Source organism: Tricharina praecox, assembly GCF_024521635.1.
Source record: "Tricharina praecox strain CBS 144465 chromosome Unknown BZA05scaffold_18, whole genome shotgun sequence".
Taxonomy (NCBI): domain Eukaryota; kingdom Fungi; phylum Ascomycota; class Pezizomycetes; order Pezizales; family Pyronemataceae; genus Tricharina; species Tricharina praecox.
The window spans coordinates 487,121-501,647 of NW_026250420.1; the positions used below are offsets into that span (position 1 = coordinate 487,121).

General features: G+C 53.7%; 3 protein-coding genes across 3 annotated transcripts; 2 read left to right on the plus strand and 1 right to left on the minus strand.

Moving 5' to 3' along the window:
- Positions 1–532: 532 nt before the first annotated feature.
- BZA05DRAFT_89863 (uncharacterized protein) lies at positions 533–5,875 on the minus strand. The gene is made up of 3 exons (XM_051488774.1): positions 1,309–5,875; positions 935–1,247; positions 533–871 (listed from the first exon to the last, which is right to left on the minus strand). The coding sequence occupies exons 1-3, from the start codon at positions 5,743–5,745 to the stop codon at positions 609–611; spliced, it is 5,013 nt and encodes a 1,670-aa protein (XP_051337984.1). The 5' UTR covers positions 5,746–5,875; the 3' UTR covers positions 533–608.
- A 3,293-nt stretch (positions 5,876–9,168) lies between these two features.
- BZA05DRAFT_339941 (Mo25-like protein) lies at positions 9,169–10,688 on the plus strand (the record flags this gene model as incomplete). Its single annotated transcript, XM_051480952.1, has 8 exons — positions 9,169–9,273; positions 9,328–9,388; positions 9,470–9,573; positions 9,628–9,972; positions 10,033–10,092; positions 10,147–10,356; positions 10,407–10,512; positions 10,573–10,688. 8 exons carry the CDS (start codon positions 9,169–9,171, stop codon positions 10,686–10,688), a joined length of 1,107 nt encoding a protein of 368 aa, XP_051337985.1.
- A 963-nt stretch (positions 10,689–11,651) lies between these two features.
- On the plus strand, positions 11,652–14,493 carry BZA05DRAFT_403099 (Metallo-dependent phosphatase-like protein). Its single transcript, XM_051484165.1, has 8 exons — positions 11,652–12,206; positions 12,314–12,851; positions 12,909–12,961; positions 13,018–13,185; positions 13,242–13,391; positions 13,456–13,670; positions 13,746–13,875; positions 13,934–14,493. The coding sequence occupies exons 1-8, from the start codon at positions 12,094–12,096 to the stop codon at positions 14,412–14,414; spliced, it is 1,848 nt and encodes a 615-aa protein (XP_051337986.1). The 5' UTR covers positions 11,652–12,093; the 3' UTR covers positions 14,415–14,493.
- The last annotated feature ends 34 nt before the right edge of the window (positions 14,494–14,527 follow it).

The following is a 14,527-nucleotide window of genomic DNA, read 5'->3' on the forward strand; positions in this document are numbered from 1 at the left end:
CCCTCCCCTCCATCTCTCCAAAACACGAATGGGGTATCAGACAACAACAACAACAGCACAAACATAGACACAGAGAGAAACGAAACGAAACGAAAGGGGCAAGAAAGGGCAGGGCAGGAAAGGGCAGGGCAGGAAAGCCAAGTAAAAGTAAGGCAAGAAGTAGTAACTAAAGCTTTAATAAAAGACCGATTTATGGACAAGAAAAAGACAAGAAAGCAACGAAACAAAGCCCCCGCCGCCCCCGCCGCCCCGCCCCCCACGTCTCCCTACGATCTGATCCGATCGCACACCCCCATCCATCCATCCATCCATCCATCCATTCATCCGCACACGCCTCCCAAAACGCCTCCCAAAATCGCTGAAAAAAACGAAAAAACATCCCAAAGAAGAAGAAGAAGAAAGAAACAAGCAGAAGAAGAAGTACATATCCCCCACGCCAAAGGCCAAAGTGTCTAGAGTAGTCGAGTAGAGCAGAACAAGAAAGAAAGAAAGAATGATGGTTCGGAGAAGGAGGCGCGGAGAAAAGGGGGAAGGGGGGGACATTAAACTCATGCCTAACAGCAGCAGCCAAAATCGACGCCATGCCAAAATCAACAAAAAAAAACAACTCATGATACCAATTCGATGCCCTTGCTCAGACCCCGGATCTCGTCGTCATCGAGCGCCGAGATCCACAGGCACCGCTCGCAGACACCGTCAACGGCCACGAATGAGTATTTATGGCTGGCCTCGATCAAGCGCAGTAGGCGCTTGACGATCGCGGCCGTCATGCGGTGGCGCTCAAAGTTTACTAGCGGCTGCATGTTTGGTACTGCGAAGTGGATTAGTGGTGGCCGTTGTGCGTTGAGGATGAGATCGTGCGTGAAAAGGCCTGGGGAGTCATTAGTTAGTTATTCCGTCAAAGCTAGGCTGAGCTGAGCTGGATGATGCATACCAACAAACGGAATACATCCGGATTCTCCAGTGACCTTTTCCATTTCAACCCGGAGATTGTGGAAGTTCCTGACGGGCTGAACGAGAGCTTCTAGTTCCCTGAACGTGTGCATCTCGGCCGCACTGACTAGCTGCCACGTTTTACGCAGCCGTGCGATGTCGGCGGTGAGAAGCGCGATCGTGATCTGATACATCGTTGCGTAGTTGTACATCTGTCGGGCGTGCGCGGCAATGTGTATCAGTTTTACGATCGTCCTGGCCCTCTCGTCGATGGATTTTGTCATGACGACTTCCGAGCGAGCCCATCTGCACATCTATCGCGCAATTGTTAGCACACCGAATCGGCAGTACGCTCTGAATTACGGGCATAATTACCAGATTGAAGCGTGCGATCACCACCTCGACGCCTTTGATGTCCCTCGAATTTAGAAGCTCGACCCAATCTTTGACATCGGTATCCGCCTGGCTCCAGCTCAACTCCACGAGCTCCTTCCAATCGATCTCCAATAACGCATCTTTCTCGATCAGGGTGAACTGTTTTGCAAGGAGCTCCGAATCGTAGGCCAGTATGAACGGCAGATGTATTGCTGTCGGCTCAAGGATTGCACTTTCACGGCTCCGCCTTGGTGTCTCTGTTTGTCTTGTACTCTGGCTATGCGGCGATACGTCGATATTACCAGGCGCAGACCGTGGAGTGTGTCTGGGAGTCCGGAACGAATCACCAGAAGTCCTGTTGGGCAACGAAAGAGCTTGCTCCAATGTTAAAGGCGGGGAGGGAGGATGTCGGAGCGGGTGGGATGGTATTCCCAACTCTTGTATGATTGTCCCTGGAGTGGCCGAAGGATACGTGCCGTTTGCGGAACCCTGCTGAACCATTCCGAACGATAGTTCCGACGACAGTTGGCTTGCATTATCGTCATCGTCATCATCGTCATCATCATCATTGCCCGGATATGGGGATTCCAGGTGGGTTTCCAACTTGGAATCCACATGGCTGAGGTCCATCCCACGATCCCCGGCCCTACTGCCACCGAACTTACCTCCACCGAATGCATTGATGGAAAGGCCTCTCTCCAGAATTCGGATCGAATCCTCGGATTCTTCACGTACAAGATCGCTCCGATTACTCGAAGTATTCCCATCAATCATCGGCGGAGTTTCCAAGGGGTGTTGATCCAAGACCTGTTTATGCCTTCTCCTCAATCGTCTGTTGTGTTCGGGGCCATCATAACCATCATCCTCGTCCTCATCATCCTCCTCGTCCTCATCGTCGTCGTCCACGCCGTCGTATCCAGGTTCACTGACCACAACCAATGACGAATCCATCTCCCTGCTTCCCAATCTTGCCATGCTCATACGGAAGTTGAACGTCGGCGAAGTGTCACCACTCCGCTTGCGTTGGTAAGTTCCTTCAAGTTTGGCCAGGGCCACCTCCAAGCCTCCATCGTCATCCTCATCATCTGGTAGCTCGCGCAACATCTGAACTCCGGCCTCGAAAGATGCTCTGGCGTCGGCAACAGGTGCCTCGCCCGGACCCACCGCTTCCTCTGCAGACTCGTCGACTGTCGGTTCCTGCGGACAAGTCGCACCGCCATTTTTGCCCATAGCACCGAGTGAGACAACCCCAACAGCAATGGGATGAGGTCCGGAGACTTCCGAAGAACAGGTTGCAGGCGAGAAGGCTCTCTGTCGAGGCCGCGACTGGAGTTCCGCGCGCAGGTCTTCTTCGAGGGAAAATGGAGCTGTAGCGATTGATCCGGTGGACATGGGTCTGGGCTGGTCGAGATCGCCAACATGAGCTGCCGCCCGCAAATTCCCGCCAGGCCGCCGTCGCAGCAAGCCACGGGCAGGAAGGATATCCTCATTATCTCTCGCAAACGATCGAAACTCATTGAATTCTGAGATATTATCCATGGGTGTGCTGAACTGGCTCAGCATGGAATTGACCCGGTTGATCGAGAAGGACCGCGCAGAATGCAAAGACCGAACATCCACACCTGTACGATGGATGAACGAAGAGTTTTCGTCAATATTTCCGATATGCCGCATATACGGAGACGGAGTTCTTTCGAACGAGAACGATTTGCTGCGCCGCACCAATAACGACCGGGTTTCCATCGTAGGCGCCGGGGAAGGTGTTGCCTCTTTCCTCTCCACCACGAGCGGTTGTACGATGGAATTCTGGCTTGAGCCATCAGGCTCCGACTCATCCGCCAGAAAGGACATTCCACCAAGCAAGCTTGTCGGTCTGTTTTGAGGAGACGGGTTGCGTGGCGAAGCGCTAATAGTTGACGGCGAGTCCAAAAAGTCCTTGCGGTCTATTTGGCTTGCGAATGAATGTCGCGGATCCTCATCATTGTCCCCGATTTCGCTGATATTACTTCCTACTTCGGCCAACAGATCTGTTTTGCTGCCATCCACCGCGCCATCCATCCCCCTGAGACTGGAGAGGTCGCCGTCTCGCGACGCTTCGTCCCCCGATGTAACCGCGGCGCTACTTTCGTGCCGTCCCTGGGTGTTTTCTGCTGCCATCATCGCTCTCTGGAATGCATCCACAGCACCGGCTCCCAGAAGGTCAACTCTGGCCACTTTACCATCACCAGACGTTCCCATCCCGAGCCTTGATGCGTTTGCTGCTAGGGTTTCGATTGCGCTCATGTGCGAGCGTGTTGACGATGACCTAGATATGTGCTCGTTTGAGACAGCTGCAGACTTATCGCCCCGGCTGACTGAAAGCTGCGAAGTCGATTTACCTCCCAAAGCTTTGCGCACGCTCCCGAATAACCTCTTCATCCCGGGAGCATTGGTGGCTTTATTCGGAATGGTCAGATGTTTCTCTGACGGTCTCATCGGGCGGATTGCCGCGCTGCCACTGGAGCTGCTCGCCGGTAGATCAAAGTTGAAGCTTGCAAACTCATTGACAGGAGTCGAAGGGGCGATAACTTCCACAAATGCTGGAGTGGGCGGGAAGCGATTTCCTCTGACGAGAGATCCGGCATACGGGAGAGCCATAAGGAGGTGAGTCGACTTTGCTATCGAGTTTGGCAACGGTAGAGGATATCGATGATCCCGAAGTGCATCAGAGAATGATCCCGAACGTTTGTGAGGCCCACCAGGTAGTTTATGCTTCGTTGACAGATTGTTGGAGGAGGATGCTTTCCTCACCTCCGGCTGGCTCGGTGAAATCGGTGCTGAAGCACTCGATTTCGAGTGAACCGTGGAACGGGTCCGAGACTGCAGCGTGGAGTTGTTTCCTGTTTTGCTGCCGTCTCTCTTTTCTATCATCGTTGCAGCACGGCGCTGGATAACATCTCGAATGAAAGATTCTGTACCAGAGCTGTTATCGGGTTGCACGATATCCAGCCTTGGTGGAGGAGTTGTAAGTTGCGATACCCTGAGCATGGTGGACTGCGGTCGTTGTAATGTTTCCTCCCTCGTCCCCGGTGGTCCACCAGGTTTTATGTCCTCGTCAACGTTGGCGTCAGGGTTGTCCATGTTATCCCAATAGAGTGCACACGTCCTCCTCCAACATTTCTTCAGTTCGCCGATGATTTTTAGATCAGAAGCATTGCCGTTGGCTCGGACAGCATGCGTGAGGTCGTTCAGTATCTTGACGAACTCCTGGCGGAAAACAAGAGACGGCACAAAATCGTCTGCAAAGTAATTCAAAAGCCAGTGCCGAATGGCGACGAACGTCCGCACCCGGACGACCTTCCCTGTATCATCGCCTCTATCTATCGCCCATCGCAGCCGCGCTACAAGATGGGCGGCCAAATCGCGAGCATTCATGAATAGGCGGTAAGTGAGGAAGAAGTCTGACAGTAGGTGGTAGTCGACGAAGGCTGCGGACGTAATTTGGGCTATTATTCTTGCCGGTATGGCTGCGCTGATCTCCTGCCGTGCATCGTATCTGACTATCGCTTGATCTTCAGAACCCGGTGGAAACGAAAGTCTGTCGTAGATCTCAGGGTTGATATCGGCGGGGGCATGCGTCGAAGGAATAGGCGGAGAGGGAATTGGCGGGAAAGTGTTCATGGCCGACGAGGGCACCAGAGGAGATGGTGACAGTGCCTGTGGTATCGATGGCAGAGAACTCATTCTGTGCATTCCCCCATATGAAAATGATGTGGCCATCGGCGAATTGCCATCACGGGAGGAGAAGGCGGGTGAGAGCGATCTTGGATCGACACTCGGCCAAAGCCAACGTCCGTCTATGTGCTGAGACGTTGCACGGGACGATCCCATTTCTCCGATCGTCGATGGGAGGTGGAGACTCGAGGAACCGTAAAGAAATGGCGTACCGCCGGGTGAGAATCGCGGAGAACCAAGATTATAGTGCGGTATCTGTACTTCTAAAGAATGGAATGCGTTCTGATGTCCAGCGGTTCGCGGCCGGACACCCTCGGGTGCAGGCCCGTCGCACTGATCTATCAATATCTGAAGTGTAGGACCAGCCGAGCCTCCATTAGGATGGAAGCGCTCGTCCACGGTGCTGTACGAACGTGACCGCTGGTGACGGGTAGGCGCTACCGGCGGGGAGGACTTTATGTATGGATTATTTTCCCTATTACGCTCGACCGCGGGGTTCAAACTAGCAGTGGGCGTCCTGGGGGGAGAAGCTTGACAAGATTCGTCGTAGGCATGCTGTGGCAACCCGACCATGGCCCGCTCTCTCCGGCGCTCCTCGATTTCCTCGGCGGAATTCGGGGGTGTCGTGGGCAGCGACGCAAAGTTATGCTGGTGCTGCTGCTGAAGCTCATGCGCAGGTCTTATTACGGGCCTAGCCAAAAACGCGATGTCAGAATGTTCCATCTCGTCCGATCATGTCTGTAGGTGCGAGTGGATAGCGGTGTGCATCGACAATCCATCGGTGCGGAATACGTGCCCGAGCAACCGGCAAATAGATGTCCGTCTATATTAGGTAACCATACCTCAGATATATTAGTCCGTTACTGACATTCCCGACTGTAAACTGCTGCCCTCGATCCGCACGGTATTGGGTCCCCGAAACGTTTATCGCTGCCGGAGCGCCCTTTGCTCGCGGCCATGCGCGTTCGCGCTGCGCAGGTGCTTCATTCCGTCGTCTTCGTTCCGGGCTTGTAGTAGAGATAGTAGTGGTGGTAGTGGGTTCGGCGGCAGCGGCAATGGTGCGATCTCGTTGTTGTTTTCGAGGGCCCTGATGTAGTGACGCACCTCTCGGTGGGAATGGCGATTGATCTCCCATTGGGTTGCCGAACGACAAAGGTGTAGATACGACAGAGATATAGCGGCTGGGCAATAGAGTGGGGAAGGGAGGTCCGGGTCGATGGGGGAGGAGGAGGTGGAGGAGGAGGAGCCGGGGGGGGGGGCGGGATGGGGGAGGCCACGGCGGAAGGAGCGCGCGCGAGGTGGAGGAGGCCCCTAAGAGGCCGCCCCAGTTGTGTAGCGCCTCAGGACGGACGACTCGACTCGGTCACGGAGTTTCTGGTGTATCGTTGAGCTGAGGGGCTGCACCCACAATGGGGCTACGAGTCCGAGTCCGAGGTAACGCGATGGATGCGGTGCGATGAGGTGCCCGCGGGGGTGGAGTAGTCGGGACAAGCCCAAGCACTAGAGTCGAGTCGAGTCGAGTCGACTTTCGCTGACAGCCACGCGCAGGGCCTGCCTTACGGATGGGATGTTGGTTGGGATGCTGCTTGGTGGTTCGGAATGGGGCCGAGTGCGGATAAGTTGCTGTGTTGCGAGGGCTATCTATCAAACGACATACCGGGACGGTGCTGTGGAGGCCGATGGAGGATGGAGAAGGCAGAAGTCGAGTCCCGTCACGGGCCTACTCTAGGCATAGGCAACACGGGCAATCTGCGCGCGTAGGCGGCATGGCTGCAGCAGTGGATTACCTACATCTTATTCTGGCAAGGGCCCTGGTCGGTTGGGAGCATTACTCCACCTGGCAGCTGGTAGTATGAAGCACGTATTTACTTGGACTACGGTACTACTATAAGTACATGTTGGAGAATTCGAACAAGTGAAGAGGACGGTTCTCACATTGAAACCGAGATTCCGATCTTCTTCTTTTGAATTCTTCGCCCAACTTCTTGCAAGGACACCTGTTTCGCTTTCTTCAGCTTTTGTGGCCATAGAGTACACATGGGGTATCCTGTATGTACTACGGGATGTATACCCAGATGCGTGCCAGCTCTTGTTTGCAACAACGTTCGCTCCCAAATTGCACCGACGTACACGGTCTCCATTACTCCCTCGCCGACAATGAGAGGAGGGACAATCGAAAGGATTTTGAAAACGACAAAGAAGTCCAAGTTATCCGAGCTCCAGGGAAAAAGGGCAACACATAAGCGCAGAAATAGGCAGTAAGCACCGCATTTATCGGTACGGCGTCGGGAATGAGGCACGACGAAGAGGCTCATCCATGATACCTAGTAGGCAGCTACAGATGGCCAGGGGGGCCGAACCGGGGACAATATTTAAAGGTCAGCAAAGAACATCGCACATAATTGCACGATTCTCGAGAACACTGCGAATCCTAGACTTGCGTACCGTATGATACGTCAACTGGGAACAGCATGCCCTTCGGTTCTCGCATCGAGATTGCTATGTACATACCCTTATTAATATACAATGCTCGTCAACACATTGCACATTACCATCACTGCCCGGTCACTAGAGTAGGTATGCCGTCCGCCGCCACCGCTTCACTAGGCCAAGTCTGATTGATGGATGGAACTTTTGCCTCGGTATTCCTATCTTACCCACCACCACCACCACCACGTTGTGCGCTTACCACACGATAATGAATGTCGCACAGTGGGAGGGTGCGTCGGATACATACCAGTACGCTCAATGGCCAGCTGCAGAGTGTGGGAGCTACACATATGCAAGCGGATACTCTACGTACCCACTCGAGCGTCGAGCCCACTGTGCTGCAGAGAAGTCCACCCCAAGTATGTAGGCTGCGGCCTGGGCAGGATCGATTCTGCGATCGCCCAGGATGGGGTGTCATGCTCGAAGAAAGCTCGTCCGGCTCTGTACTCTGAGACTACAGTTGGAAGGCTAAAAAGCCACGAGTGAGGAAGTAGTGACGCGAGTGAGAATCGGTGACAGACGTCCCAGCCGGGCGGGGGATGGGCGGGAGGGGAAGGGCGCTTATGTACGGACAGCATCACCACGTGGAATCTCATCGGAACATCACAAGGTCTGCTTGCCTTGCCTTTCCGCTCTAACTAGTATGCAGCGCGCGTATAAACAAAGAAGGTCGGAGGTGAACGGGAGAAGAGCCGGAGTTTCTGCGGCAAGGAAGGAACGAAGGGCTCGTTTTTATTCACTGTTCCCCAGCGTTCCCTTTCACAATACTAATACATAACACCGTGATGTCTTCTAAAGACCCTGAATTTCCGGATATCTGGATTGAGCCAGCAAGGAATGATCAATGAGACACTCGCTTGAGTGGAGAGGACTACATACTGCCAGATGAGGAATGGTTGTTGTGGGTAGTAGGTCTTCATACTCCACTCTACAGCACTCTAGAAGCAACACGAGGGAATTAAAGTGCCTATGGGCATCGTCGAGCTCACAAACATGGGTACATCCGCACACAGAACCTAGGTAATGAAGTGCCTACTGGTACACTATATCTGGCAAAGACTCCAGGACCTTCCAGCTTTACATAACCGGCGGACTTGTGGCATGGCGTTGTGAGTAATTTACTTTCCGCAACAACAGCCAATTCCCACGGCGAAACAGCCACTACGGTCCCCGTCGTATTAGCTACTCTAGTATGCAACTCGATTGGCGCCGGATTGGGGTAACCATCCGTTATTGCATTGGAAAATGCCGTTCGGCGGTTGTTGCTGTGGGGAAGTCAGCTAGAACAAACCGTCCACATGCACTTGGGTCGATGGAGGGGGACTGAAACGCCAAGAAACGCATTACACCTCAACTCCAACAGCTCCTCACAGTTTGTTGGAGCACTCAGCACCGTGTTCTAACAACTACCCAAACTCCACTCACTCAACCTTGCCCCACCCCCCGTTCTACTCTACATAACTCAGCTCATCGAACCATCGCCGCAAATACCACTGCTACAAATACTGCGACAGCTCTAGTTACCGCCGCCCCACCGTCAATCCAATTGCTCCGGCTACACAAGCGAAGGGAACGGTCCCACAGCTGCACCTTTGAACTACCCCCGCCTCCCCCCGCCTCCATCGCAACTCCACTCGCCACTCGCCGCCCGCAACGATGTCTTTCCTCTTCAGCCGAAACCGTCAGAAGACGCCGCAGGAGCTTGTTCGAGCATTGAAGGATACCATCATGCGGCTGGACACGCCGCTGGAGAAACGTCGGGTATGAGGGTTTATCGAGGACGTGTTGGAGCGTGTAGCTGACGATCTCTCGCAGGCGTCCGAGGAAGCCACGAGGTTGCTCTCTCAGCTCAAGGTGATCCTACAGGGAAACACGGGTTTGTATCCCCCATCCCAGTCCTGACCTCTGGCGACCCACCCTGTAGCTTAATTCGGGAGTTAATGTCAAGACTGTGCAGAGTCCGAACCCTTGCCCGACCAAGTGCAAGCTCTCTCCGACGAAGTCATCAACAAAGACCTCCTCCCGCTTCTCGCAGAGAATCTCTTCCGATTGGATTTTGAGGTACTACAATGCCACGACCAAGGGCCAGCGCACTCTTGCTAACAGGAAATCCAGGCCAAAAAAGATGTTGTAGCGCTCTTCAACGGTCTCCTCCGTTACCGCCCACCGGTCGGACACTTTGGTCAACACGTCTCCCCTCTCTACCCCGTCGTCGAATACCTCAGCCATGACGTCAACGAGCGCAACCGCAGGAACCCCCCGGATACCCTCCGGACGCTGGTCGAGCACTACAAGTATCACCCGGAGGTTGCCAACAACTGTGGCACAATCCTGCGCGAGAGCTTCAAGCATGAGTCGCTGGCAAGGGTTGTGCTGTATGGAGAGATGTTCTGGGATTTCTTCGACTATGTGCAGGGAGGAAGCTTCGACATAGCTAGCGATGCCTTCTCAACGTTTAGAGTACGTGCGAGGTGTCGGGGGACACTGGTACTACGGGTTGAAACGTGCTGACAGCGGTAGGAACTTCTGACAAGGAACAAGAAGCTAGTAGCCGAATTCTTGAGCGAAAGACAGGTCGATGTATATATGCCAAGTGTCGCATCGTGAATACCATCCGACGGCTAACGGTCATAGTTCTTCCTTCGATATAATACCCTGTTGGTATCGTCGAACTACGTCACCAAGCGACAGTCGATCAAACTGCTCGGCGAAATCCTTTTGGATCGCGCAAACTACAATGTGATGCTGGAATACGTCGACTCACCGGAGCATCTCAAGTTGACCATGAACCTTCTGAGAGATAAGAGCAAGAACATCCAATACGAAGCATTCCACGTCTTCAAAGTGAGTCCATGACCGACAATGCACCGATGCAGCTGGCTGACCCGAGGCAGGTTTTCGTGGCCAATCCTAAGAAATCGAAGGCGGTGCAAGACATCCTGTTGAAGAACCGCGAGAAGCTTCTGGTATTCCTGCCCAAGTTCCATGAAGAACGAAAGGGTAAGTAACTATCCACGGTGTAGGTGATCGAACATGCCCCCGACTAAGACATTCTCACAGACGACGAGCAGTTTATAGACGAAAAGAGTTTTCTGATGAAGCAGATCCGAGATCTGGGACAGCAGCCCCACCATCCCCAGCAGCAGTACTCGCATTCTGGTATGGTGTCGGCTTAGTGTCCCTGGTCCCATTGTGTGTCTGCCATTGTGGCCTCGAGGCATGGAATGTGGAGGGGGGTTTACTGTGCGATTGGGAGGCGATGGCATGGCAATCAATCAATGGTGCGATGGAAGGGCGGCAGTTCGTAACGAGTACGGTGTTAACATGGCGTTAATGTTTTGATAGTACTTCTTTTCTCTCTTGGAACGTGGAGTGCGGGGCGGGGGGTTGTTGGGGTCTGTTTCGACGTTACTTGTAGTAAGCGTGTGTGCCGTATACCCACTTTTATTTCCTTTTTACGTGTACTTTTTTCTTTTCTTTCTTTCTATTGTCCTGTACGCTTTTCATTCTTTTCTTCCTAGTTATCGGATGTGGAGTTGCTTCGTTAAGGGGAGTCACAGTTGTATGTACTGTACATATCATACCTTGACGGCTGTTCCGGCGGCCGGCATGATGTGCTTGACACTTGTGCTTCTATGAATATCGGTATGTAGTTTCGGGGATTGATAAGATCTTCAAAGAACACGGCGTTTCTGCACCTTGCCCTGGCTCTTGTCGCCCTATCATTCGTGGCGGCTTTGTGCACTGTGCACTGTGCAGGCGTGTGGGGGCAGAGCGAAGACCATGGCTTCTCACTCGAAGACCTTGTACCTTGGGCCTTGGACCGGTAGCATTCTTTCTGGCTGGTGCTTTGGATGCTTCTTCTCAGTGGTGGCGTATGCAATAAATACTATGTGTAAACGTAGCTTCTATTCGCAGATGTTGGTATGCACCTACAGGCTACTTGATCCTACACGGCTCGGGAATCGTCAGCTCAGCTCAGCTCTGGCTTGCTGCGGTTCCACAGATGCCTGATGATTCTGGACCGCAGGCCGGTGAGTCGTATACCAATCGTGAATACCGATTGCAGATAATGGTCGATACGCCCTGCTTTGGATGGATGAAACTGGCCATCCTCGTTAGTTTTCGTCGTACCCGGACGAAAAGTTGTTGCTTCTACACAGCTGCGGCCTGTCTTGTATCACCCATATGCACAACGACAAAGACCCCCGCAGATCAATCCCATCAAGACCAGAACCGGCGAATCCAAGAGTGGCTATTGGCTGGAGGCAGCTTGAAATTTTAATATCGGTGACTGCGGCAGATCGGTCAGGTCAATGCTTGCCATTTACTCTAGGGCTGCAGTCGGACCCTATTCTGTGTACCGGCGTGCTAGTGAGCGTCCACGGCGGCCAGATCATTAGCTGCAACAGTCCGCTTGCCTCATCCGCGGCCTCAGCCAGGTACTCTACAGGGACCTGTTCCTCAAAGACATAAATTGGCTGTTTCCGTACCTTCTTTCCACAGATTCGATTTAATCGCTTCTCTAGATACTCGGAACCTTGAGCTTACCTGCCCCGCGTTTTTTTACCCCACCATACCATGCCTAGCGAAAACGCTCCCTCCTCCGTCACGCACGCCTCCGGAGCTGCAGATGATGGCGCTCCCGATCTCCGTCTGCTCCACTACAACGACGTCTACCACATCGACCAAGGGTATTCAGACCTCAATCCATCCCATGATTCATCCCCAATCCCCCTCCAATCCACCCCCCAGTTCGCCCAGCACCCGGCTGTCTAACTAGCTAACGCCTCCCCCACAGCTCGAAAGACCCCGTCGGCGGCGCGGCGCGCTTCGTCTCTCTCGTGACGCACTACCGGTCCTCGCCCACGTACACCTCACAGCCGGAGCTACTAACCTTCTTTTCCGGCGATGCATTCAACCCGTCCCTCGAGTCCTCAGTGACCAAGGGGCGGCACATGGTTCCGATCCTGAACGCGATCAAAACTTCCGTGGCATGTCTGGGCAACCACGATCTCGACTTCGGCGTCGAGCAGTTCGGCCACCTCAGGGATCTGTGCAACTTCCCGTGGCTGTGCGCGAATGTCGAGGATCCCGCGCTCGGCGAGGGCGTGAGTATTGCGGGGCTGCCGAAGACGGTTATGCTACAGGCTTCAAATGGGATTAAGGTCGGCGTCATTGGACTCGTCGAGAGAGAGTGGCTCGATACTATCAACTCCCTGCCACCGGGACTCGTCTATACCAGTGCGGCGGTGGCGGCGAAGAAGTGGGCGCCGGGGCTGCGCGAGCAGGGCGCTGAGATTGTTATTGCTGTCAGCCATATGCGTGAACCGAATGATGTGCGTACCTACCTAACTATCTCGTCACGCGGAGGGAATCGCTGCTGATGAGGAAAGATCAAACTGGCCAATAACATCCCGGAGGGCCTTATTGATATCGTCCTTGGAGGGTATGGCTCCTGCATGAAGTTTGGCGGTTGAACTGGCTAGCTTACAAGTGTGGTAGACACGATCACCATTACGCTCATGAGGTCGTCAATGGTTGCCATATCATCAGATCTGGTTGCGACTTCAGGCAGCTCTCCTATATTGAGGCGCGCAAGAAGAGCAGTACCGATCCTGACGCTACGGGTTGGCACTTTGACATCGTGCGGCGGGATATCACGAGAGATGTGTAAGCTGTGGTAATCACTGTATTTATGGATGGATGGTGGCTAACCTCAATGGCAGGCCTGAGGATCCTCACACTGCTCACATCGTCAACAAGCTCACAGTCGGTCTGAAATCAAAGCTTGCGAAGCCCATTGGCGTGAGCATGGTGCCTTTGGATGCTCGGTTCAGCACTATCAGGTGCAAGGAATCGAACTACGCCAACTTTGTGTACGTTCGGCCCAGTCAACCGCGGATCAAATTGATATGAACACTGATGGCGATTTGCATACAGGTGCGATCTGATGAGGTTCTACTACAACACCGATTGTGCGATGATGGCCGGCGGAACCATGCGAGGAGACCAGATCTATCCCCCCGGTGTCATGAAGCTCGGCGACATCATCAACTGCTTCCCGTTCGAAGACCCGGTGGTCGTGGTTAGACTACCCGGATCGTCGATTGTCAAGGCCCTCGAGAACGGTGTTTCGAAGTTGCCGGCGTACGAAGGTGGGGGGGGGGGGGGGGGGGGGGGGGGGGGGTTCTATAGGTTTCTGGGCAGCAAATACTGATGTGACTACATAGGCCGCTTCGCCCACGTATCGGGAATCAAGTTCACCTACGATTCTTCTCTTCCAGAGGGTTCTAGGGTCTTGTCTTGCAAGATCGGAGAGGATGATGTTGTACCGGACAAGAAGTACACCCTTGCAACCAGGTACCTACGAAAGTTCAACATATCAAGGAGGGGGCAGGTTTGCTAATTGAAATCGAAGGGGCTACATGAGCCGAGGAAAGGACGGATACGAGGCCCTATCCGTAGAGCAGGGAGCGGAGAGCGTCGTGGACGACGAGAGCGGAGTGCTGATCTCGATGGTGCTCCGGCAATACCTCCTATCGCTCAAAGTGATCGGGAAGTGGTCTCGTGGCGGCTTCTACCGCAAGTTCTTCGGGCCCATGAAGAAGGACATGAGCGCGAAGGGAAGTCTCGTGCAGTCATCGGAAGCAGCCCAGCACGAGGATCTCGACGACGACGACCAGACCAGTGGAAGCGAGATCGAGAACGACGAGATCGAGCGCGAAGACGATGACGCACCGAAGGCGGCGCAATCGGATGAGACCGACCATCTTAAGATGAAAATGGGCACGAAGTGGGCACGCCTGGCGAAAGTTGGTTCGAGCACTCAGAATGTCGACTGGACTAGTGCTATCTCGCCCGCGGTCGAGGGGAGGATTGTCGATGTCAGGCAGGAGTGATTTACGTCTGTATAGTACTCTAGTCATGCAATACCAATACGCTCTGTAGCCTATCATGAGATGGTGAATTGAGGCTTGGGATTTCATTCAGTGAGAACTTTGGTGTAACATGT

Excerpts from the sequence above, each read along its gene's own strand:
- BZA05DRAFT_403099 (XM_051484165.1), top strand. The coding sequence starts at position 12,094 with ATGCCTAGCGAAAACGCTCCCTCCTCCGTCACGCACGCCTCCGGAGCT. Across the intron at positions 13,186-13,241 it reads CGGGATATCACGAGAGATGT|GCCTGAGGATCCTCACACTG; the intron begins GTAAGCTGTGGT and ends CCTCAATGGCAG. Across the intron at positions 13,392-13,455 it reads TCGAACTACGCCAACTTTGT|GTGCGATCTGATGAGGTTCT; the intron begins GTACGTTCGGCC and ends ATTTGCATACAG.
- BZA05DRAFT_89863 (XM_051488774.1), bottom strand. The coding sequence starts at position 5,745 with ATGGAACATTCTGACATCGCGTTTTTGGCTAGGCCCGTAATAAGACCT. Across the intron at positions 1,248-1,308 it reads TGATCGCACGCTTCAATCTG|ATGTGCAGATGGGCTCGCTC; the intron begins GTAATTATGCCC and ends ATTGCGCGATAG. Across the intron at positions 872-934 it reads CGGATGTATTCCGTTTGTTG|GCCTTTTCACGCACGATCTC; the intron begins GTATGCATCATC and ends ATGACTCCCCAG.